This window comes from Macrotis lagotis, chromosome 7, assembly GCF_037893015.1.
Source record: "Macrotis lagotis isolate mMagLag1 chromosome 7, bilby.v1.9.chrom.fasta, whole genome shotgun sequence".
In the NCBI taxonomy this organism is placed as follows: domain Eukaryota; kingdom Metazoa; phylum Chordata; class Mammalia; order Peramelemorphia; family Peramelidae; genus Macrotis; species Macrotis lagotis.
Window position 1 is genome coordinate 209,578,394 of NC_133664.1, and position 27,156 is coordinate 209,605,549.

The window sequence follows — 27,156 nt, forward strand, 5'->3', positions numbered from 1 at the left end:
TATGTGATCATATTTGTGTGGACCTAGTCAAAAACTCTCTTGACACAAAGAACCCAGGTAGACTATGGGGATTTTCTCACTCTTTTGCTTAGTAATTCTGATCCAGAAAACCTGAGAAAATCCATGAAGATATTGAACATTCTCATGGGAAAATGCATACATGATATTGCATAGCCCCAAACACTCTGAGACCTACTCCCTACTCATAAACACACAATTCACAATATAAAAATAAGAAAGAAAAGCAAAAAACTCTTAAATAGGTAGAATGATAGAGTAGACAGAACACTGATTTTTGGAATCAAAGTATTTGGGCTCAAATTCCAGTTCTGATACTGTGATACCAATTGCTTACTTACCTGAGCCTCAGTTTCCCCATTTATAAAATGGGGGAGGGGGTTGTACTACATTGTCTCTGACATCTTTTCAGCTCTAGATCTTATAATTCCATGATCTGTTGGTTCTCATCTAATAGTTCTCAAGTATAAGAGAATCCCCAGTCACTCACAGAACTGAATTTGAAAGCTTTCCCTCCTTCCCTGGAAGACACCCTTCTCCCCTCCTGCCTTGGTATAACCTATAATCAAATAGAATGACTAGGGCATTCTCCCTTTACCCCTTTCCCTCCTCCTTCCTCTCCCAGGAGATGATCAAAAAATTCTAGATCTAGATTAATATCAGTTTCTTTGGTGTGGATCCTTTCAGAGAGCAGGTTTCAAGACCTTAATAATTTATTAGTTTTATGAGTTGTTGTAGTCACTAGGTCCCTCATTTCTACTTTGGACCTCTCAGAAAAATGTTTCCCTCTATCATAGATAGGAAGAACCAAAGGCTCAGTAACCTCTTTGTCAGATGAGAATCTGGAATAGGATTTATGCAGAGAAAGAAAAATCTTCCCCATATATACCACCACTAGCAAAGAAAGGATTGATTGTCTACAAGATGCAGCTAAAAGGTTAATGCTCTAGCAGATGTACCAATCACTCTCTTTCCACTCTCACATGGGTTCAAGAAAGCATGAGGCCATTGGAGAATTTGACAGAAAGTCAAAATTTCAGGTGTGACCCTGTCCCCAAAGAAGAGACATCTGGTTGGTCTTCCTATTTTATACATGCCAAGCTTTTGGAGGTGAACAAATTTCCCAAAGACAGAAGCTCAGAAAGTGTTTGACCACACCCAGGAGAATTGTACTGACTGTGGGGAGATATGAATCAGCAAGGATTTAGAGTAGACTAGAATAGTCTAGAATCAGGGAAACAGAGCATATCAAAGTGAAGCTGATAGGATTGACCAGGAATGAATCTCACCATCCTTAGGGACTTTTGGGGATTGGATGATTCTTTGTACTCTCCTCTTCCCATCCCCATCCAGGAGCAAAAATTAGTGGTGGTGATTAGCATTCATGGGTTACTATAAAGTCTTTCATATACCTTTTCTATGATATCTGAAATATTTTCCCACATCTATGACTGATAATGTATATTGAATGACTATGTGGGAGTTGAGGACCCACATTTGGGGAACTTAGACTCAACCTTTGTTCAGAATATTCTAAGGTTGATGAAGAGGTAAAAGAGAGCCAAGGAGAGATGCTTAGGGAAGGGATCAGCTACGGCATGGTTATATGTGTGGGCTGAGCATGAGCTCAGCAAAGTGGAAAGAGGCTGTGTAAAGTCAGCATTATAGAGTTGAAAGCACCCTAAACTACTTAAGACCTTTAAATTTTAAGTGTTGACAGGAGGAGAAGGTACCCAGGCCTAACCCTGAGCTAGGAGGAAGATATGACTGCATGGAGCCCAACAGGGTTTCAGAGCTCATTTGGGATCCCTGATGCAGCAAATAGAAAGCATCCAGTTGTTTACATCTGGCTTAGGGTTTGCCTTGGCTCTAAGGAAGAATCAGCTTGTTTTGGTGGAAGGGATTTACAGAAAAGGCAGATTTTTCAGCTGCTCAAAAAACTATTCATCTTATAGAGGGTTGTTTGTTTTAAAAGCTTAGTATTCAAAAGAGAAAGATTCTGGGAATAGAGGGACTAATTTGGGGAAGATATTAAAGGAGCTATGGACCTAGATGAATGCCAACCTATCAGGGTATAATAGACCAGGAGAAAAGATTTCCAGGCATTGCAGCTAGACAGAAATTATTTCATCTGGCACTGGGCTTCATAGAGAAGGACTAGATTGGATTAAGAGCAGAGCCATTTTATAGGTGAAATCTTGTCAGTGGGAGATGAGAGCAGCAGCTCTGATGACAACAGGAAGGAGAAAAAGCTCTGCTGGGCTGAGTCTAGTTTAATCCAGACCTAGGAAATTTGGGGATCAGACACTACCCCTACCTTTTTTCTAGAAAGGTGCTCTGTTGGGGACCTTTTCCCATGTCCACCATCTTGTAATAATCAGTAGTCTCAAGAGAAGTCTGCATCCCTGAATTCTCAAATATTAGGTAATTCCCAAGTTTTTACCCACTCAGGAAATTCCCATTTCTCAGACTAAGATCCTAGATTACAGGACAGTCAAATTTGGGGTTTGGGGAGTAGAAAAATCCCTTGGCTGAATAATTTCTCTCTTTATGGATGCCATGTTATACCACTACCTTTTTCAGGTTGATGTCAGTAACTAGACTTGGTCTAGTTTTAATCTGACTGTGGGTGAGCTAATGCCTGAATTTGCCATGTGTTTTTGCCCCAGTCACTAATGGTTCCTGGGATTGACTTCCCCCATTCCCCATCTTCTGGTACTCTTAGATCCCTACAGAAGAAAAGCAGAAGGAAATAAGGGAGAAAAGAGTCTATATGCTCCCTTCTATAGGCCAGCAAAAAAGAATAGCTCCTCCAAAAACAGTCTATCTTACATCAGTGAGAGCCAGTCAGTTCATTTTGAGGACAGCTACAGTGACTAAGACTTAATTAGATACTCTCAACAAGATGCCACTGGATATGCCATCTTCTCAGTAGGGAGATGCTTTTAAAAATTCCAAAGGCTCACTGCCCTGTTAGCTCATCAAGGATCTCCCTTGAAAAATGCTCCTTATAAAAGTTGGAAGGAAGTCTTTGACTTTATCTTGGGTCATAAGTAACAGAACTGAGGACTTTGTGGTATAGCAATGATAAAACTTATGGAAAAAATATTAGTGCAGTAGATACTAACAGAAGTGTGGACATATTTTCGGCTTTTGGTGGGGCATGGATCTTAATTTTTTTCTACAATTTTCTTAATTTTTCTACAATTTCTTAATTTTTGTCTACAAATTTCTACAATTATTTTTCATTCTTCAAATCTGGCTGGTTCAAATTTTTCTACTGTTATGCCTGTAACAAATTTTATTGGTAATTTGTGTCCCTCTCTCTCCCAGAGAGCCATCTCATATAAATATAGCATGAAGTATCTTTGTGAGGTGCAAAATACTGAAAAACATCATCAGGTTTAGTTGTTAAGAAGTTGGTGATGACTGTAGAGAAAGCAAGTTTATGTAGGCAAAAACCAGATAATAGAAGTTTGAGAAGTGAATGTGATACATGTCCACAAAGAGCTTATACACTAATAGAAATATAGGTGGTGCAGAAATATAGGAAGGAAGAGTTTTTAAAATTTTTTCCTTTCATTAAATATTTTATTTGAGTTTTACAATTTTCCCCCCAATCTTACTTCCCTCCCCCCATCCCCCCACAGAAAGCATTCTGTCAGTCTTTACTTTGTTTCCCTGTTGTACATTGATCCAAACTGAGTGTAATGAGAGAGAAATCATATCCTTAAGGAAGAAATAAAAAGTATAAGAGATAACAAGATCAGACAATAAGGTATCTGGTTTTTTTTCTAAATCAAAGGGAATAGTCCTTGAACTTTGTTCAAACTCCACAACTCTTTATCTGGATACAGATGGTATTCTCCATTGCAGACAGCCCCAAATTGTCCCTGATTGTTGCACTGATGGAACAAGCAAGTCCATCAAGGTTGATCATCACCCCCATGTTGCTGTTAGGGTGTACAGTGTTTTTCTGGTTCTACTTATCTCACTCAGCATCAGTTCATGCAAATCCCTCCAGGCTTCCCTGAATGCCCATCCCTCCTGGTTTCTAATAGAACAATAATGTTCCATGATATATATATATATTATACACACACATATATATCACAGTTTGCTAGGACAGTTGAAGGACATTTGCCTGATTTCCAATTCTTTGCCACCACAAACAGGGCTGCTATGAATATTTTTGTACAAGTGATGTTTTTACCCTTTTTCCTCATCTCTTCAGGGTATAGACCCAGTAGTGGTATTGCTGGATCAAAGGGTTTGCACATTTTTGTTGCCCTTTGGGCATAGTTCCAAATTTCTCTCCAGAAAGGTTAGATGAGTTCACAGCTCCACCAACAGTGTAATAGTGTCCCAGATTTCCCACAACCCTTCCACCAATGATCATTATCCTTTCTGGTCATATTGGCCAGTCTGAGAGGTGTGAGGTGGTACCTCAGAGAAGCTTTAATTTGCATTTCTTTAATAAGTAATGATTTAGAGCAATTTTTTCATATGACTATGGATTGCTTTGATCTCCTCATCTGTGAATTGCCTTTGTATATCCTTTGACCATTTGTCAATTGGGGAATAGCTTTTTTTAAAAATATGACTCAGTTCTCTGTATATTTTAGAAATGAGTCCTTTGTCAGAATCATTAGTTGTAAAGATTGTTTCCCAATTTACTACATTTCTTTTACTCTTGGTTACAGTGCTTTTATCTGTGCAAAAGCTTTTTTAATTTAATGTAATCAAAATCATCTAGTTTGTTTTTGGTGATGTTCTCCATCTCTTCCTTAGTCATAAACTGCTCCCCTTTCCATAGATCTGACAGGTAAACTAGTCCTTGATCTTCTAATTTGCTTATAGTATTTTTTTGTGTGTCTAAATCCTGTATCCATTTGAATCTTATCTTGGTAAAGGGTGTGAGGTGTTGGTCTAATCTAAGTTTCTTCCATACTAACTTCCAATTTTTCTAGCAGTTTTTATCAAAGAGAGAGTTTTTATCCCAATAGCTGGACTCTTTGGGTTTATCAAACAGCAGATTACTATAATTGTTTCCTGCTATTGCACCTAGTCTATTCCACTGATCCACCACTCCATTTCTTAGCCAATACCAAACAGTTTTGATGACTGATGCTTTATAATATAATTTTAGATCAGGTAGGGCTAGGTCCACTTCTTTTGGACTTGTTTTCATTAAATTCCTGGAAATTCTTGACTTTTTATTTCTCCATATGAATTTACTTACAACTTTTTCTAACTCATTAAAGTGATTTTTTGGAATTTTGATTGGTAGGGCACTAAACAGGTAGTTTAGTTTTGGTAGAATTGTCATTTTTATTATATTAGCTCTACCTATCCATGAGCAGTTGATATTTGCCCAGTTATTTAAATGTGATTTAATTTGTGTGAGAAGTGTTTTGTAATTGTTTTCAAAAAGTTTCTGAGTCTGTCTTGGCAAATAGATTCCCAGGTATTTTATATTGTCTGAGGTTACTTTGAATGGGATTTCTCTTTCTAGCTCCTCCTGCTGTATCTTGCTAGACATATATAGAAAAGTTGAGGATTTATGAGGGTTTATTTTATATCCTGCAACTTTGCTAAAATTGCTAATTGTTTCCAGTAGTTTTTTGGATGATTTCTTGGGATTCTCTAGGTAGACCATTAACTCATCTGCAAAGAGTAAGAGTTTTGTCTCTTCCTTCCCAATTCTAATTCAGAAGGAAGAGTTTTAAGAAAAGAAGGTAGGAGTGATAAGAAATTCATAAAAAAAAAGTAAACTCCAAATTTGGAGGCTGTAACACATGTTGAGGTAGACTAAAAGGAAAGAAATAGAATAAAATATGTAATCATAGGGGTGGGGGTAGTGGGCCAATAGAGTGAAAAGAAATTATATAGATCATTAATGTTAATCATTCCTCTTTAATCACTATCCTTTTATAAAGAGATGGGGGAAAGCAAATAGGATAAAGTACAACAGGATACAATGGAAGAAATACACAAATAAGAATCAATCCTGAATATAAATGGAATGGATTCACCCATAATATGGAAAAGGATCACAGAATGTATCAGAAAGCTGAATTCAGCCACATGTTGTTTATAAGAAATATTCTTGAACTATAAGGATTCTCACAAAGTTAAAATTAGAAGCCAGAGAAAAGTTAGTTTCAATTGAAATAACCTCCATAAAAGAATCAATATATTTGACTTCCAAGCACATATCACATGCAGTTGCAGTTCTGAGAACTCCAAGTATTATGGAAAACAAAGAATAAAAAATATGGAAACATAGACAGGAAAGGCAAATCATTGTTCTACACTTAACTTACAGAAACCATATATAATGAATCAATATAAATATTTAATATATATGTACCAAAAGACAAAATATATAAATACATAAAGAAAAAGCTAATTGAGTTATAAGATAGACAGTACTGTGAAACATCAATTTTAGACCTAAACAAATCTTACAAAAAAGACAAACAAGAAAGAAGTTGAGAAACTGAATAAAATTTAGAAAGTTAGATTTAACAAATCTCTGACTTACTATATGGGAACAGAAAGGATTATACATATTCATATTTATTCATATCATTTATATAAAAATTAATCCTGCATTAGAGAATAAAACCCTCACAAAAATGAGTATAAATATTAGATTAAGTCCATGAAAGTGGGCTTGAAAAAAAATTTTAATCTTAAAAAACAGCAAATCGACCTTCCCCAATTAAACAGCAAATTAGAAATTCTGAAAAATCAAAGAAGCAAAGAAAAAGCAAGCACCAAACCTAATAAGAAAACATTGAATTGATAAATAAAAATAAGTGGTGGGCTTTGAAAAAAACTTACTAAAAACAGAAACAACTAGTCTTTTTTTTAAAAAGATGAAAACCAAATTGTTGGTATTAAGAATGAAAAGGGAAAATTCATAAGAATTGAAAATTATCTGAAGTTATTTTTCCCATTTATATGGACAATAATACTGATAATTTATGACATGGAAGGATATTTACCAAAAATATAAAACATCTAAATAAATAGAACAAGAATAGATTTTTAAAAAATCCAACTTCAGGAAAAGAAATTTAAGAGCCCATAAATGAACTCCCAAAGAGGGAGAAAAAAAAAGACCAGATTTACAAGTGAATTCTATCAAATATCCAAAGAACAGTTAATTCTAATATTACATAAGTTTCAAAAATAGGAAAATACATTCATCTAACCAAAACATCTTGCAATAAGGATATACACCCCCATTTATATTTCAGTGAAATTGAAGGTTGGAAGGAGCAAAAGCAAACAAATTGAAATGTAAAAGAGAAGCTCTTTCGAGATATAAAGGAACATCTCATACCCAGGAAGGGATTGAATAGTTTAAGTACATTTAAAATGTTCATGGAGGAAATAATATAGTCTCCCTGACATTTTCCCCAGGCACTCATCTATAAGGGACTCCAAATGGAATCCAGGAAATGTCTGGTTAAGACTTTTCTCAGGAATGGACCTATGTCACCCTAGAGAAGAAATGTGGAACATGTGGGTCAGAAATGAGATTAGAAGACTGGCAGACATCTGAAATGGGGCAACAAAGAGGCAGATCACTAGAAAATCAAACTTTTGGAATTTCAGATAGCCAGAATATTCCAAAACCTGAAATCACCTAGTATGCTTAAAAATACAAGAAAAACAATAGAGTGAAAGAGTGGGGAATGTTGTTGTTGTTATTTGTCCTTCAAGATGACATAAATTCAGAAAAGTGATGCCATGATATACAAATGAATTGGATTTTGAGGGGGGGGTGCTGTGTTAAGTCACCAGTCTCACTTTCTCCTCTGGAGTCATCTGGGTCCAGTGGCCAGATATGGATCAGAACTACTGGAGATGGCCCTGGATACCAGGCAATCAGGATTAAGTGACTTGCCCAAGGTCACACAGCTAGTAAGTATCAAATGTCTGAGGTTGGATTTGAACTTGGATCCTCCTGACTCCAGGGTTGATGCTCTAGCCATCTAGAGGCCCCAAGGGGGGTGGGAATAAGTATATGCCAACAAATATATGCCAAATTCATTTATTCTACTACCTAGGAAAAAAGAAGAAAAACCTTCATGTTTGTAACTTAAGTGGACAATGACTGATAGAGGAGCAAAAAAAAAATCTAAGGAAGCAAAAAAACTGATTATTATTGTGAAACAGGCTAGTCAGGGCTTAAGGGTCAAGGAGAATAGTCACTCACAGGATTACCCATAAAACCTGAGCAAGCAGCCCCCTTTGGGATGACTTCCCTAGTGCATCCTGGTGTAGGCAGGTTGACCCCCCTACAGAAGTAATTACTACCTCTGTTTCTAGTGGGAACCATAGGGGTGGCTGTTCTCCTAATATTAGATCTCATGGTTTCTAGGGGTAAGAATATTAGTGGATATTCTTCTAACACTAGAGATCATGAGCCCACACAAATGCATTTCCTCTTAACATTCAGCAAGTAAAGTCAACTAACTTTAGAAAAAGGAGAGAGAGAGAGAGAGAGAGAGAGAGAGAGAGAGAGAGAGAGAGAGAGAGAGAGAATGAGACAGAGGCAAGGAAAAAAGACAGATACAGAAATAGAGGAAGAGAGAGAGACAGACAAAGACAGAGACAGGGAGACAGGGAGACAGAGACAGACAGAGAGAGACAGAGAGAGAGAAACAGATGAACTCAAAGGAAGCTAGAGGGGTGGAGACTATACCTGCCCAGAAAACACATTGTTCAGTAGATCAAGCAGAAATGTCGCAGCATCCTGGGAACCATCTAATGACCCCATCTAGCAGGGGCTGAAGCCATCCAGCTGAGTTGCTGGGCCTTATAAGAGGAGAAAGGCCATCTGGCAGTGGAGTAATTCATCCACTACTGAAACAATGACCTCCTCCACAGTGAACTTGGTTATGATAACCTAACAATTAAATTTATTAGACTCAAACTGGAGTTCCATGAAGGTTGGGAGGAGGAAATGTAGAGAGGCAATCTTAGATAGGGAAAGTTCATTGTCCTTTCTGGTCTTTTAATATGCTGTCTAATCACTGAAGTCTCAGATTCTTTTAAAGGTGGAAGACATTTACCCACTAAAAAACTCCCTCTTTGTTTCTATTTTTGCCCCTTCCAACCTTCCATTTTTGCCAAATCCCTTATATTCCCATCTATTCTGTTGTTGTTCCCGCACCCCCTTTTATCTTTTGCTTGAAAATAATCATTACACCTAGTAATACCCTTGCTTCTGGAAAAGATCTATTAACTTTCCTATGGATCTACTCTGATTTCCCTGACAAAATTTCCCTTCCCTAGATACTTCCCTATATGTGTTGTCTCCCCATTAGAATGTAAGCTCCTTGAGGGCAGGGATTTTTTCACTTTTATATTTAAATTTCATTACTTTGAATGCAGTAGGCACTTAATAAATACTATTTATTCATTCATACAAGATACTTTCATTCCAAACTCCCCCCATTAATTTACCCCCATCAGTCACCTGATCTTTGTATGCAACACTTACCCTCCCCAAGTCAATCTGCTGCCTTACCCATCACTTGCCATACTCCAGTATTCTCATTCAGGTTTCTTATTTGCCATACTTTCTTCCCTTGTCCCCAGCTCTGTGTTGTAATTGTTACCCAAACCCTCTCCCTTTCCTATAATTCTCATTTTCCCGCTATCTATTTCCCCAGCCCCTAACTCTCTTCTACCTCTTCTGTCTCAGAGGAGACAGAATGGCCTCCTTGAGCTCTCAACTTGCTGCTCTTGTCTAGCAGTGATTCTGTTGGTGCCTGGGGAGCCAGGAGACATAAGCAGAAGTGGCAGGGAGAGCCAGAGACAAAACTGATGTAGATCCAGCTTCTCAACTGCCCCTCCCCCATCAGCCCCTTTCCCTGCCTAAGGGTGACTGTGTGAGTAGTGATGCTCATGCAAGCTGCCATCTGCTCTCTCCCTCCCCCATTCATTCATTCTATCTCAGGAAAGGTCACATTTGCTTCCTTCTGTTAGAAGAGATGGGATCTGGCTTTATAAGGTTACCTCATGGAGGAGAGAATTGTGGGAGATTGCACCAAGCCAGGTTCTAGCCCCCTAGGTAGCTCTGAGGCCAAGGATTAAAGCCACTTTGATTTAAATGGAAAAGGAAGGATAAATTTTATGGCCCCAGGGTAGGAAGGGAGGTCCAAGTGAACTGGGAGAACCTTCCCAAATGTAGTCATGGTCAGTGATATGCTAGAGAGTCACATGTGTGCTGTAGCGATGTGCATCTCATATGAGGTATGCACTAGCACCCTAGACCCCAAATTCTTCTTTTAAAAAATGTTATTAATGCCTTAGGTTTTCACATCATTTCCATTTCTAAATATATATCTCCTCCCACCCAGTGGTCCAGACCTTATAAGAAAGAAGAAAAAAAGAGAAAAAATAATATTAATTATTTCTGATGCTAAATTCAATATGCCATACTTCTAAGTCACCAACATCTGCAAAGCAGGAAGCATCACTACAATTAAAGAGTAAGAACATCTTTTTTGCTCCCAGAGTAGGTTTTCCAACTTAGGATTTCCCTTCAAGAATATGCACATGGAATGCCTCTGTTCATATACCTTGTCCCCCACAATTCCTTTCATTTCCCATAAGTAGCTATTGCATCTCTATATACTCATTTCCTCAAAGTCATAGAGTTTGGATGCTTGAAGTTTATAAGGAAAAGTCACCAAAATGGGAATGAAAATTAATATAATCATAGAATATCAGAGTCAGAAATGACCATAGCCATCATCTGGTCTATTTTTCAAATGAAGATATTGATGAGAAGTGTCTTGTGCAAGGCCATACTGATGGGAAGTGACTTGTGTAATGTCATCCTAATGGGATCATTATAGATGGTCAGTGGCTGACTCAGAACTAGAATCTGTGTTGTTCTGACTCCCAAGTTCTTGCCAGAGTTGTAGTAAGGGCAAGTGGACTTGGAATTCCTTTTGTCATTAATATCTGCAAGACCTTGGGAAAGTCACATCACTTGTCTGGGTTTCAGTGTCCGTGTCTTTATAAGGAAGATTTATCCTAATATCCCTTCAGCTCAGTTTTATGTTCCTATAACCCCATAACTTTTACTAGTAGTTCTTTTGCTTTCCATGTTGGTCATAAGCTCATTATAAAATCTTGAAAAGCCCTGAGGGTGAAAGATGCCCTAAAAATTGGAAGTGTGTTCTATTTGGAAAAGAGAAGACCAGAGTGGGAGGAAGAAGATTGAATAATCAGTTTCAAGTCCATGAAGAGCTATTCTATCAGTGATAATGAATGGTCTTTCTCAGGGCCCCCAAGGATTACTTGGTTTCATACTGAAACGAGAAATATTTGAAATGAACACTTTAGAAGAACTTCCTTATGTTGTGGTTATAGGAATTGAGAACTTAAAGGATATAAGTTTCTTATGGAGAGAGATTGGGTCATTTGAAAAATCTTGGGATGGCCAGTATTATTTTTAAGGACTCCAGATTTAGCTCTGAAACAACAATCCATCTTCATGTCTATTAATCCAGTAATCCTATGAGGATACTGGTCATGGTATCTAAAGAATTAAAGTTGTGGTTCACTTCAATAACCAGTTGTGGTTATGTGTAGTCTGAAATAAATTATCAGTGAAGATTGCACAAGAGGATTGGCATTGAAGAATAATGTCAGAAAAAATATACCACCAGAAGAGGACTTTAATGTGTAGCCTGGGTCCTCCATTGCTGTCTATAAAATGCCAAGAGATCTAGGGGAAGGCCCATAGCCCATTGGATGGACTTTCTGTGGAGAATGTAGTAGAGGACATGGACTCCACAGGATGACAGGACATTGGATGGGTTAGGAGGTAGTGGTATAGTGGATTGGAATCAGGAAGACCTGAGTGCAAATTTGACCTCAAACACTTAATAACTGTGTGACCATGGGTGGATTAATTAACCTCTATTTGCTTCAGTTTCTTCAGCTATAAAATAGAGCATTATCTATAAAATAGACACGAATAGCACCTTCCTTGAAGGATTGTGGGGATCAAATGCTATATTTGTAAAAAGTGTTCAGTACAGTGGCTGATACACAGTAGACCCATGCTTATTTCCTTCCTTTTCCCTTCCTCATCTGCATTACAAGAGGGAATATACAGATGAGATCACAGTCCATGAGAGCATGCCTAATACATTTCACAGTCCCTTGTATAGTTAGGTGCTAAATAAATATTCACTGACTGACTGAACTCTTTTACAAGCTATGTGAACTTGAGCAAGTCACTTAACTATTGTCTGAACTGAAAGCATCCTAGATAATTAAAGCATAGGCCTGGCTGGAAGTGGTGACCCAGATTAAAGGTTCTTTGCCTATCCTACCCAGTCTCAGGATCCCCAAGACTAGCTATTAAACAGCTTGTTGTAATAAAGTCTGATCAATATGCATGAACAGTGTGACACGGTAGCCAAGATTAATCAGTCAACAACTATTTATGAAACCTCTTTTGGAGCTTCAAGTACCAGGCATGAAGCAATCCATTCCTTCAACAAGTTTAGTTTATATTCTAACAGGAGAGAAAATATGTACATATATATATATATATATATATATATATATATATATATATAAGCATTTGCAGAATAATATCAAGAATAGAAATACATAGTAGTTAAAAACAAGGTAATTTGGGGGAGGTAGACTAGCCGCTATTAGTTACAAGGATCAGGGAAGATTTTATATTGCAAAAGATGGTGCTTGAGATGTAGTTTATCCAGGCATGAGAGACAGCCAGTTCAAATCCATAGAGATGGGGGTTAAAGCTGAATGGTGAAGAAAATAGGGACACTTTGACTGTATTACTAAGTATGGGAAGGAGAGTAATATAAAATTAACCTGAAAATAAAGGTTGGGCAAGGTTGTGAAGGGTTTAAAAAATCTAAGCAGCAGAGTAGTTTATCTTTTATCCTAACTAAAGCAAAAGGCAGCTATTAAAGTTGATTGAAACAATCAGTGACATAGTCAGATCCACATTTAAGGAAAATGATGTTATCATCAGTAAAAAGAATTTTGGAAAGTAGAATCAGGAAGATTGAGAAATAATCTAGGTGAAAGGTAGCTGTGTGAGAAGAGAGAAGAGGATGAATGCAAGAGATGTTACAAAATGGCAAGGTTTGTCAACTGATCATATACGTGGAGTGAGAGAAAGTGAGATTAGGATAATGCCAAGATAATGAATGAATCTTGGAGACTGGAAAAATAATTGTTCCTTTCACAGAAATAGGGAAGTTTAGAAAATGGACACCTTTGGGAAAAATAAGAAAATGGGTCCTGTTTGGGACCTATTGAATTTGAGATATTGAGACAACTAATATGCCTTTTGTCTTATTGGCAATTATCTCTTGACAAATCTTAGTCCTGGCTTACTCTCATCATGTGCTTCTTTCATTCCTATTTGAGATCTATAGCTTGCAGTTTCTAATAAGCAACTGGCAATGTGGAACTGAAGCTCAGGGGAGAGGCTGAGGGTGAATATGAAGTTATAAGAATCAAATGACATAGAGATGACCATTAAATCCATTAGATTTAGGCTAGGTGGCGTAGTGGATAAAGCACTGGCCTTGGAGTCAGGAGTACCTGGGTTCAAATCTGGTCTCAGACACTTAATAATTACCTAGCTGTGTGGCCTTGGGCAAGCCACTTAACCCCATTTGCCTTGCAAAAAAAAAAACAAAACACCTAAATCCATTAGAACTGATAATGTCATTGAGAGAGCATGAAGAGAGACCCTAAAACCTAGAACAGAGGAAGAGAGAGAGAACAGAGGAGCATTCACAGTGAGAGGATGTGATTTAGGTGATAACCCAACAAATGAGATTTAGAAGAATCAGTCAGGAGAATCAAGAGAAAGGAATGTCAGGAAAGCTGAGAGAAAAGAGAGGTAACCATGAAGAGAAGCAGAGAGAGAGGGGGGGAATACTTATCTATATCTATATCTATATCTATATCTATATCTATATCTATATCTATATCTATATCTATATCTATATCTATATCTATATCTATATCTATATCTATATCTATATCTATATCTATATCTATATCTATCTATCTTTATCTCTAGCTCTATCTCTCTCTCTCTCTCTCTCTGTATATATATATATATATACAGAGAGAGAGAGAGAGCAATCAATTATATCAAATGCAGCAAATAGATTGAGAAGGAAGAGTATTGAAAAAGCCAATCTGATTTGGCAAACAAGATAACAGGCAACTCTGGAGAGAGCAATTTCAGTCAAATGATGAACTGGGAATCTGGACAAACTAAGTTCAGTCAAGTGATGAAGTGGGAAGTCAGATTGTAAAGGGTTCAGGAGGGAGTGAGAAAGGAGGAAACAGAGGCAGAAAGTATAGATAGCTATTTCCAGGAGTTTGAGAAAGAGGGTGGATGTATAGGATATGTAAAGGAATGGTAGAGTACACTGAAAGTTTTTTAAGGATGAGAAATATGAGTATGTTTGAAGGAAAAAGGATAAAGGGATTTGATATGAAGAAACGAGTTCAGGTCAAATGGCTTCAATTTTTTCACTAAAGTTAGAGGCAAGTTGTAAGCTGAGAAAGAGGTGAAGCAGGGAAGATATCAAAGTGTGAGGAAACAAATTTTAAAAATGATTTTTTTTGGAAGTGAAATAGGAATTCAATTAGGAATAAAAAGATGATTTTGCTTCTTTGTTGAAGTTAGATAGCATGAATGCAACACTTGTGTGACTTCTAACTCAATTCAGCAGCACATGAGTAGGAAAGGAAGAAGCACATGATGAGAGTAAGTCAGAGCTGAGCTTTAATAAGAGATAATTGGCAAATGGGGTAAAAAGATTCAAGAGCAGAGGACAGCATAGAGTTGAATTGGGTAACTATTGGGTCAGAATTGGAGAGAAAGGGAAATGAGGGCAAATTGTCCAAAAAAGAGAAAGGTGACAGTTAACAGAAACCATTGGTTTCTGATCTAGTTGTATCTGAAGTACCCACTCTGTGCAGCTTACATGCAAAGATGAAATAAGTACAGTTCCTGATCCCAAATAAGTCACAGTGAGTTAGACAGAGAAGCAACTCTGCAATATAATAGTATGTTGTTCAGTGAATAAGAAAGACTCAAAGTGCAATGGCATGTTAGAGGAAAGTCCCTATACCTCTAAGGTCTCAGAGCAAGAAGGAGAGGTTGTTCACCCAAACAAGTGGTGACCTCAAGGAAGGGAAAGAAACTGAGCAGTCAAGGAACTTTGATCCAATGACTTTGGTTCAAACCAAAAGAATCCAATGCAGATAAATCACCAGCATGCAATACTTAAGAGTTCTGGTAGGCTTATAGATTTACATATGGGTTGAATTTACTCTACCATTCACCACCTAACCCCCATTTTCCCAGTCATTTATTGCACCCATTGGGGGCCTCCCTAATGCCAGAACTCTCTTAGTTCACGTTTGAGGTTGGGAAACAATAAGGTAATTGTGAACAAGTCACTGAACAATTAACAAAAGAGATTTACTTTGCCTTATCACAAAGGATATACAAAGATACAATGGTGCTTAGTTTGAGACTTCCCCTTCTCCCACTCATCATCTCCATATAGAAGACAAGCAGAATATGGTGGAAGACAAGCATAGTCTTCAGAAATCCACCAAGTTAGATAAACCTCAAGAGACTATGAGGGGTGGGGCAGCTAGGTGGCATAGCGAATAAAGCACCGGCCCTGGAGTCAGGAGTACCTGGGTTCAAATACAGTCTTCAGGCACTTAATAATTACCTAGCTGCGTGGCCTTGGGCAAGCTACTTAATCCCATTTACCTTGCAAAAACCTTAAAAAAAAAAAAGAGAGAGAGACTATGAGGGGGTCACCAGTAAATTTATTCAGGGAATCAGGGACCAATCAGATCTCAGGATTGCTTTGTCCCTTTTTAGGGAAAATTTATAATACCTTTTTACAGGAAGGGAAGAAATAAAAGGGTGAAGCTCACATGTTATGATGAAATACTGGTAGATTTTAGTTCTATTATACCATTCACAAGGACCATAGAATCCAACCTTACATAAAGCCTGCCCAATTCCCATGGATATATATATATATATATATATACCATTGACTATCACTGGACCCTAGAAGAAATGGAAAGAACTAGAAAGGTAATATGGACCTGGTATTTCTTCCCCAGGCAATTCATTAAAACAGCAGTGGATTTGGAGACAACAGGTATGGCAATTCTAGCCATCCCTGCAACTTACTATTAGTGTTACTTTGAAAAAAAATCTTAACCTCTGCAGAATTCAATTTTTAAATTTAAATGACTTTTAAATTTCCTTCCAGCTCTAAATTCTCTCATTTAAGTGTGACTTGAATAGACCCAATCAAGGGAGACAGAAAGTTCTTGTCCAAGAGAGAACCACATAATAATCTGGGCAAATTCCTTTGAGATCAGGAAGAGTTTTCAGGGTTTAAAGCCAATGGAAAAATGCCCAGCATATTGTGCCAATTTCTTCAATGTTAAGATGAGTTCATCTAGCCTCTCTGTATAGTCTGGCTCATGCCTTCTTCATGTGAAGTCTGACTTTCAGGCCCTTCCCTTCCTGAGACCTACACTCATCCTCCCAGGGTCACTGAAAGTCAAATTCATCTCCCTGACTTCCTCACCTCCCTCCCTCCATTCCCAGTCTCAGTGTCCTGGAGAGCTTGGACCATTCTGGGTAGAACAACTTCTAGACATCAGTAAAGGTAATCCTGAGGATATCATATTATTAGATTGTCCAGGGCTCAGACTACTATGATTCTCTTCTACCCCATTGGAAAAAATGACCAAAGTGTAGGTCCTAAGGCTGTTGGTCTGTGGCCAAGGCAATCTTTCCTGATTGACACCTCCCATCTCCAGAAGTGATGTGTGAACTTGGGAAAATTTCCCCTCCCTAGACCTTAGATTCCCTGCCTGGGTGGGGGACAAGGGCCCAAACACTCCATCTCTACACACCCACCCGTAACCCACACCCCCAACCGAGCACCATTGCATTTTGTTTACAGTGACGACTCCTACACCCATGCCGGGGGTGACACAGAGGACCCTTCGGCCAGCAGACCCAGCGCCCAGGAGCTGCATGAGGAGGAGGAGCTGCTAGGGGCAGGGGGGACCTCCATGCTGGCAACGCAGGCCAGCCTCCACCACACAGCCTCCCCTGGCCAGCAGCAGCATGCCAAGGTGCTCTGCTCCCATACCCCTGCTGCCTCTGATTACGAGCTGTCCCTTGACTTAAAGAATAAACAGGTACCCAGGGCCTCCACGGGGAGGGTAAAGGGTGGGGAGGGGAGGCAAGAGGGGCCCTGTCTCTGGGGAATTGTCATTATGGTTTCAGGTGCCCTGCCCCCCCCACCCACCACCTCAAGGCCAGTTTCCCCAAAGAAATATTTATTTAATTGTCTCTCAGTTGAGCCAACCAATGTATCCATCTTCCTTGCAGAGTCTTTCCTGTATCCCTCCTGCACTTGGGAACCTAGGGCAGAGTCCAGCCAATATCTCCTATCTAGGACCTTCACATAGAAAGTTGGGTAGATCCCCCCCTTAACCTCAGATATCCGGGCAGTGCCCAGGGGCTCTAGCTACTGCTGGCTTGTGCCCCTTTATCAAAAGCAGGAAAAATTCAGATCATCTGGCAACTAGGCAAATGCATCATTGCCTTCTAGTGGAGTAAGAAGATCATAGATATAGTGCTGGAAGGGACCTTAGAGATCATCTTATCCAACCCCTCCATTTTAAAGATAAAGAAACTGAGCCCACATTGGTGCTTTGCCCAAATTTACAATGGTATGTGATAGTCAAAATTTTAGCACAGGTCCTTCTGACTCTAAATTCTGTGCTCTTTTCCATTGTGCCATAAAGTCCCTGCACTGTAATGAGAGCCTAGATCATATACCTGTCCAAGATCTAAATGGAATTGAGAGGGGAATATGATCTTAAGCATTTATTATCTTGAGTTATACTCAAAGAAGACAACGTGGCATAAGCCAAGAGCATCGGATTTAGAACTTGAAGTCCTGGTTCTTTGCTTAACATATTTTGGGCTCAGTTTCCTTATTTAAAAATAAGGAGGTTGAATTTGATACTCATTCACTCAAATCTAAGATTTAGCAGAAAGGGCCCAGGCATGAAGAGATGCTCCCAGATTGTTATCCTTGAACCTATTTGTCTGATTGTAAGGTGTATGTCTGTTGGGTGGGGGGAAAGAAATGAAGATAAGAGAAGTTCTTTATTTTTCATAAAAATAAGATTTCAGAATCTGACTCACTGTGAGACTCAAAAGGCCAGGGAATGTTGAGAATAAGAGGGCTTAAAATTGTTTTTTAGTATTTTAGCAGAAGTTAGAGGAAGTCTTCTTGCCATGATAATTGCCTCAAGGGAAGGCAGCCTGCCCAATTCTCATATACCTACTCCAGAAGTCCTAAAGTTTGCATCAGATCAAATAACAATCTAGAAATTCAATTAAAAACTAGTCCAAGTCACTTCTTACATACTCAAACTGCATAAGAGATCAGCCAGAAGCCCAATAACAATAGAAATGGAAGCCCTTCTAGCAAAGTGTGCATCTATATGACAAGAGATGAGACACAGGTAGCCTGAAAGACTCTGTGTCTAAAGAAAAGAAGAATGAAGCACTCCCCTGAAAAAGGTCCAGGGTGGTGAGAAAGTCCCAGAATTGGGGAACTCAGAAGACCCAAGAGAGAGACAGAAGACAGTGGCCAGCATGATACAGCAGCATTCAGGCCAGGATAACCAAGGACTGGGGTTCCTACCACTTCTGAGACATCAGAGATGGCCTCAAAGATCCAGCATTCTGAACCTGAAGAACCATGGGGTCCTAATTCTGGGAAATGGAGGGAAGCATAAGAACCCAGAGAATTCAAGATGAAACCAAGGTGTTCTGAGAACCCACCTACTAAGAGCAGATATAGAACCTGGACCTAATACAAAGCCGCAGTTCAGGAACTTAAGTTGGAGAGATGAGAAAATCAAAGAAAACAACAACTAGTATTAAAAACAATTAAAATCTAGAGAGATTCTCAGTAGGAATGAGAAACTCCATCAGAACTGCAAACAGAAGAAAAAACTGCTTTTCTACAAGGATGACTTGAATATGTTTTAAAAAATGAAGCAAAAGATGAAAATGAAATAAAAATCTCTGTAGAAAAGGATAGAAGTGACTTAGAAGAGAAACTGTCAATTCTTACCAAAAAAATGGAATCTCTGAAAACTAGAATGAACCACAGCAACTCCATGAAATAACAAGAAATGTTAGGGGAAAAACAAAAGATTGAAAAAATAGGAAAAAGTTGAGAACTGACATAAAAATAACAGACTTGGAAAACAGACCAAGAAGACATAATATAGGAATCATCTGATTACCTGAAAACCATCATTTTTAAAAAAAATCTTGGCTACTATATTTAAGAAAATGAAAATTGTCCAGATCTTTTAGAATGAGAAGGCAAAATGGAGATGGAAAGAATCCACTGATAACCTCCTGAGAGGAACTGTAAATGGGAAAAGTCCCAGTAATATCAAAACAAAAATCCAGAGATCCCATGTAAAAAAAAACAAAACAAAACACTTCTAGTATCAAGAAAAAAAGCAATTCAAGTACCAAGTATCTATAGTTAGAATCACACAAAACTTGGCAGCTTTTATAGTAAATGAGAGGAAATCATATAATACCATTTTCCAAAAGGCAAAAGATATAGGCTTGCAACTTAGAACATCTTGCCCTGCAAAGCTGAGTATGGTCCTATTGGAAGGGTGGAGTGTGAGATGGACCTTTAATGGAAAAGAAGACTTTCAAATATTTCTTATGAAAAGATTAAATTTGAGAAGGAATTTTGAAATATAAATGCAAGAGTCCAGAGAAAACTAGAAGGGCAATTGGAAAGAGCTATATGATAATGGAGAGAGAAGTAACAAATAGTCTTTTCAGAATCTTAATATCTTCAAAGTTTATTAAGAGAAATAAAATAATCAGTGTCCTAGGGGTGGATTGGTTCTGCTTTGAAGGTTTTAAAGAGAGAAAAAAGAATGAAGAATAAAAGAAAAGCACTGGTATAGAAAGGAAGAAGAAGGAGATGCTATTTCTCAATGGGGTATAAGAGAACAAGAATATATAGATATGGAAAAAGGTGTGGGAGGAGTGGGCATTAGATGAGCCTTGTTCATATGAAATTGGCAAAAGAGTGTTGAATACACAATTTTGTATAGAAATACATCAAACTCAACAGGTTAAAATATTGGGAATGGAGGAAAGCAATTAAAAAGGAGGGATAATACTGGAAAGGAATAGTCACAAAGTAAATTTCCAGATTCCGGAAAGAGTTAAAGGGGAGAAGAGGAGATGAAAGAAGAGAAAAAAAAGAGAAGAAAAGAAGAGAAAAGAAGGGAAGAAAAAAGAGGAGAGGAGAGGAGAGGAGAGGAGAGGAGAGGAGAGGAGAGGAGAGGAGAGGAGAGGAGAGGAGAGGAGAGGAGATAAGGCAAAGGAGAACAAGAATCTAAGGCTGTGTCTTTGATTTCCCTATAGATGGAATTGGGGAATGGCTGAACAAATAAGAATTTCCATAAGAAATAATGGAAAACATGACTTCAGAGAGTCTTGGATATTATGCACTGATGCAGAGTAAAATAACAGAAACAGAAATAAAGAGAAAATAACTTTGAATAACTTAAGAATTATGACTAGCTACATTTCCATGATGTTGCATGCTATTTCTTCACAATTGGTAGTCATACAATATACATTTTTGGACATGGTCAATGTATGGCTTCATTTTGCTTGACTAAATTTATTTAAAAATTTTTTCCCTTTTCTCTCTCAGTTTTTAACTGGGGAAGAAAGAGTAAGAGTAGGAATTAACAATAGAGATACCTCCCAAAAGTGCCATTTAAAATTTTTAAATGCACAGAAAATGACAGAAAGAATTTCAGAGGGAAGTACAGAAAAGAACAGCTTTGAAAGTAATATGGAGGATTTACGACATACTTTTTAAAAAAAGAAAACAAATGGAATGAAATACAGATTCACTATTTCACAAGAAGTACTTTGTTTTATATTCTACTGTGTGTATGAAAGTGTGCTTTTTTATGTTTAAATAAAGAATTTTAAAATTTTGTTAAGAAGTTAGGGTAGAAATACAATGTAGAAGGAGTACTGAAGTGATTCCAGATTTGTTTCTTTCGCAAACTATGCAACCTTGGGAAAGTCATTCTCCTTATTCTGAAAAATCAAAAGGAAAGAAGCTGGAATTGGATAAGAGTATATGGTGAAAAGAGCACTGATTTTGAAGTAAAGGAACCTGAATTCAAATTCCATCTTTGCTATTTCTTCTATATTCTAAAAACTGAGAATGAAAGATCATAAGCTTTGAAAAATATACTAGATCTTCTTGTAGATACTAATGAGTTAAGCAATAACCTTGACTTCTCTGAAGTTCATTTTTCTTTTTTGTACCATGAAAGCATTGGTCTAAATAATTTCAATCATGCCTCCCATGATTCCTAAGGTGGCAGGAATAGGGACCATATTTGTGATTTCATTAGTATATGAATGAAGTAACTCCTACTAATGCAAATTGCTGCCTTCTTTGAAACTGTTTTTCTCAGGCACTGAGAAATTACTTGAATTTTCCAAGATTATACAATCAGTAAGTATCAGGATTGGAACTTGGACTCAGGTCTTTCTGGTTTTGTAACTGACCCTCAACGGCACTGGATTGCCTCTCCCTAAGAAGATAAATAAGATCAATGTAAAAACATACATATTTGAAAATCAGCTTCAAAAGTACAAGATGAGGGAGACATGATTAGACAACCGATCTGGAGATATTCTGTGGGCTGCAAGCTCAATATGAGTCAGCAATGAGATGTGGCAGCCAAAAATGCTAATGTGATCTTGGACTTCATTAAAGAGAGGCATAGTTTCCAGGAAAAGGGAGAAGCTAGTTCCTCTATACTCTGCCCTTATCAGACCTCATCCGGAATATTGTGTTCATTTCTGGGCACCTTGCTTAAGGAGATTGATAAGTTGGCCAGGGAAGGACAGTGATGATAGTAAAGAAAATCAAAACCATGTCTTTGGAGAATTGATGGAAGGAATCAGGGATGTTTAGCCTAGAGAAAACTCAGGGGGACATTACAGGTATATTTCAGAGTTTGAAGAGCTGTCATATAAAGGAAGTATTAAATTTGTTCTGTTTGGACCCAGAGGGCAGAACCAGAAAAAAATGGGTGAAAGTTAAGAGGAGATAAATTTAGGCTTGATGTCAGAAAATACTTCCCATCAATGGTGGCTCTTTAAAAGTGGGATGGACTGCCCCAAGAGATGGTGGATTCTCTCACTTTCAAAGTCTCCAAGCAGAGGTTAGATGTTACATTTGGAGCTACCTTTTGTTTATCAATTGGATGGAATGCCTGCTAAAGTCCCCTTGCAGCTCTAAATTCTACAAATCTGTGATTATTAGCTGTGAGTTCTCTTCTTTGAAAATACTTATGCTAGGACCATGCTGACCATTTAGAAGTATTGGATGAATCCTCTCACTCTTAACTCAAACCCTTGCTTGTCTGAAGTCTAATGTTCTGCTCATACTTCACTAATTATTCTTACATTTCTAACATAATCAATGCTTTTTGCTCAACACTAATCTTTCCTCTGTATTTCCCTACAACACATTCTAGGATCTAAGTGAGCTTGCTAAGAACTTATTCACAAGGAAAGAATTAAGCCATAAATAATACAAAAGATATAAAGAGTCAGTGTATAAAAATAGTTTTACCAGTGGACCTACTGGTCAGCTTTAAATCTGCTGATGGTTTCTTATTGATTCTCATGAGAAGATTCATGATTTATAGTACCATTTGGTACAGAGAAAGAAGCATGTGGCCTCTTTTCTTTCCATCTCCTGCCAAACTGGTCAGTTCTCTTTTCCAGAAACTTCTGCTGGTTTGAGGTTTGCTCAGATTCCGGTCTCCTGGGCTTACCCTCCTCATACACGTGAAGTTCAGTGCCACATCCATTGCCCACTGCTACCCACATACTCCCCAGGTATCACTTAATGATTTGTCACCTGTTTTATCCACCTCCTTCCTCATGCAATGGTTATACCCAATAATACATAATAATAATAATAACAATAGCAACAACAATAATAATAAATAGCAATTTAACTAGCAATAATAATTTAATAGCAATAATTTAACTAACAATAACATAAAAATTTAACATTTCAAAACTTTATAAATATTATTTTATTTGATTCTTACAATAACTATGAGAGATATTATTATCCCTATTTTACAATTGAGGAAACTGAGTCTTTTAGATATTAAATGACTAGCTCAGCTAGTAAATGTCTGAGGCAGGATTCAAATTCAGGTCTTCATGACTCCAGGTGATATGTATTATACACTGCAAAGCCTATCTGCCAACCAAAAAGTACATTAAACTTTGTAATTCCTTAGATTCCTTGGATTCCTCTGTTCTCCTCACTTAACCTGGGGTACTCATTGATGGAGAGGAAGAAAGAGGGAGAAAAAATGGAAACCAGTGGTATCGGATTTGGAGACATGCAAGGTTAATAAGTATATGATATGAGGGAAGCCATATGGCTCGGTGACTAGAATTAGATACTAGGAGGCATTTGACCTAAGTACTGGCTTCCCATAAGGCAGAGAGCCAGAACAAATGATCTCATGAGGTTTTTTCCAACTAGGCTCTAGGATTCCCTGCAGGTCCTATGGAATTGTGCATTTTAGACCAGGGCTGCCCCCATTGTCCTTTTTCCTCAAGGTTGCCTTGAAACAATTTTCTGAGGCACTCAAAGAAACTATTATTACTCCCATTTTACTTGATGAGGAAAGCAAAGCCCAGAAAAATTGTTTTATTCATCTAAGATAAAAAAATTGGTAAGAGGCCAGGATTAGAGTCCAGTTCTGAGTTCAAATTCAATATTTTTTCCACTATATTAACCATGAGATCATGAAGAGTTGAATATGACTGAACAATAACAGCAACAATATGTTGCCTTCTAATCAGGGCATTCAGTGAAGTGGCATGGTTTATCAAAAAATCAGGGTTTGAGAACTTGGACAAGTCAAATAACCTCAGTTTCCTCATCCATTCCAAATCTGATTTTATGAAATATACAGAATGAGGTTAATATCAGTCTGCTAGAAGGTATCTGAAAGATGATGCCATCTCATATGATTCCCATTACCCTGAACCACATGTTGAGGTAAAACTAAGCATCCAATGTTACCAAGGTATTATTCACTCAAGGGTAAAATGGTAGTCATTGCAATGAATAATTGGGTCAGGGAAAAGGGAATGGGTAAAAGAATCAGACTGTTGAGAACAGAAAGAATCTTTTACATTGGCACATGAATCAAAGTTACAGAACAATGGCTATAGACACTTAGGATCCTGGGGGAGATGAAAGAGTTCTCTTTGACTCATTTCATTTATTCCACTGCCTCCAGACCTTGAGGAATTATAAACTCTCCCAAAAGGATGGACATCCAACTCTATTAGATCTGAGATCTCACTAATGTGAGTATTTTGTCCAGTGATGCAATCTGTGCCTCGCAATCTTTGGTGACTTTAATCTATGTTCTCCCATAAATTTGGTAAAAGATATCGAGCAATGAGTTAGGAACTTTTCTTTTGTTCTTGTGACATTGAATGGATAACAATGAAGCACATAATATGTCCAATGGCTATCCCTCATTCCTACCATGCCATAGGCCTGTCTTCTCCTGTCATAAATTTCTGTTGACAATCTTTAATGTAGTTTCTCCTGAATCGGAGAATAGATACCCATACTTTAATTAAAAGCTAGCCAATTTTTATAGCCTTGCTCCAGTTGTCAATTCTGTGATGGGTCCAGAGAGAATCCCTGTCTCCCTCTTTGTGTCAATCCCGAGTTTTAGGATAGACCTCTCTTCTGTCTGCTTCTTCTCTATTTATCGAGTCATATCTGAACATTCCAATTCCCTGTGACCTCTGTCTTAGCATGGATACTTTTGTTTCCCTCCCCTATGCCTACTCCTTCTTGTTTCTTCTCTGATGCCTAAATAGTGTCCTCACCCCAGGACACATTCAGTGTGACCTTAAACATCATTTTTTAAGTTTGGTCTGGTGTGCCCAAAACTTTGGCTGTTCCATATTGATTTTTAAAAATTTCTTGTTTTCTGATTGTCACTCTGGAACAAAATTGTTACTGGTCTTCAAATCTTTTATTACCAAATTTAATTACCTTTGTAGAACCTATACTTTTTTTGAAAGCTTGGCTTTCTTTTCTCCTTCTCCTTGTGACTTGTATCATGGTCCACCTACATCTGACTGCCTTTCCTCCCCTGTTTCTTCTTCCTGCTTTCTGAGTCACCAAGAGTTATTCACTTTACTGAAATTGTGGAGGATGAAGCAGTCTTCTGTAGAGAATTTAGATATTTTGTGTCGAAGTATGATTTGGTTTTAGAAACACTGATCTGAGTTTCAGAAGAAACCTTTAAACATAGGAGTTTTTAACAGTACCCCCTCCCTTTTGGCCTAATGTATCCCACTTCTGACTCACAGCCTTGGTCACTATACATAATGTGAGGTCCTGACAGCTATTCTCACTCCACCCAGTCCAGCTTAGGATCAATCACCTGTCCCTTCAGTGTAGGCCCCAAGGCCCCAAGACATCAAAATGAAGCCTACTAATTAACATTAAGAGGCACATTAGAGAAATGGAACCCTGTTCCAAGGCCCCCTTGCCTCTGGCGTTAGCTGAAGACAGCTGTTTAGGGAGGAGTGACTAACCATTAATTACTGATGATGCATGGGGTTAGGAATAATTCAAGAAAGATGCTTGCCGCCATCCTTCTATCTCCAATCTGTCTTTTCTCACCTCAGAGATTATCCTTTTCTTCTTCAACCCTATCTCTGTATTCTGTTTTCTTGGATACTTGTTCGAGAAGTGGGACAAAACTAGAGATAGGCAATGATCTGTGAAACTGCTGAGTCAAAGAGTCATGAGGAACTCTGTAAGAGTAAGACATTAATAACTGAGGCCTATGGATCTGCAAGGGCAAGCAAATAAATGTCAACTGTTATTGAAACTTCTCCAAAGACTTTCTTCTGGGACTGTTATGCCATTTATAGCTCCTTGACCCCCAGTATGTAAAATTGTCTGCTTTTCCTGGGGGAATCCTTTTGGCATAATGGGCTTCCCCTGAATTTCATCTGAATCCCTGTCCTATTCCCTGCCTCTTTGTTCTTATGAGACACAGACAAGGAGGGAAAGTGAAGGTAAAGGGCTGTGAGTGTGAAAAGAGTTTGTAATGTTTTGGTTGAAATACCTATGGAGAACCTTGTACTCAAGGCATTCCAGGCCACCCATCCTTGATCACTAGCAGCAGCTGATGGATTGGGCATGCTAGCAGAGACTGGGGAGTAGAGTAGAAACACTGAACCAGGATTAAGATGACTTGGGTTCCAATTCTGGCTCTGCCACTAATTGTGGGAACCTGGACAAAACACTTGACCACTCTGAGAAAACAAATTTGGTAACAGGACATTTTTGGGAGTGACACATGAAGGTCAGTCTGGAGGTTTTGGGGAGATAGAACAACTCCATAGTGGGAAGGGGGAAATAGACCTAGTTTCATATCACCTCAAATAGGACACGTAATAAGTATTTCAGATATGTGAAATTGTAAGTAGTAATGAGTAAAGAAAGCACTTGAACAGAGATATGAGACTTCCACTGGTTCTGCTAGCATGGATGCTCTGTGATTCTGGACAAGTCACTTGCCTTTTCTGCATCTTGTTTCTTGTTCCATAAAATCCAAGCTAGATGATCTCAAAGGTCCCTCTCACCTCCAATCCCTGTAATCAGGAGAACTCCTATTCATGCTTCATATAATACAAGGATTCCATAGGACACATATGTCTCAGGCAAATGTAGTCTAGCCCTAGAAGATCTCAAAGGCAGTTCAAGGTATGCAGTCTTCTAAAACCCTTCTAGTTCTAATTTGTTTCCAAATTGGGTCTTGGTACAGTCACTGTGCTAAACTAAATAAAAACTA

At 38.1% G+C, this 27,156-nt stretch overlaps 1 protein-coding gene across 1 annotated transcript in view; it reads left to right on the plus strand.

Annotated features, from left to right (window-relative positions):
• IQSEC3 (IQ motif and Sec7 domain ArfGEF 3) overlaps positions 1-27,156 on the plus strand; it is a 143,713-nt gene that overhangs the window by 53,312 nt on the left and 63,245 nt on the right. Inside the window, exon 3 of the mRNA XM_074195192.1 lies at positions 17,082-17,322. Coding sequence (XP_074051293.1) covers positions 17,082-17,322 — 241 coding nt within the window. The remainder of the gene's footprint in view (positions 1-17,081; positions 17,323-27,156) is intronic.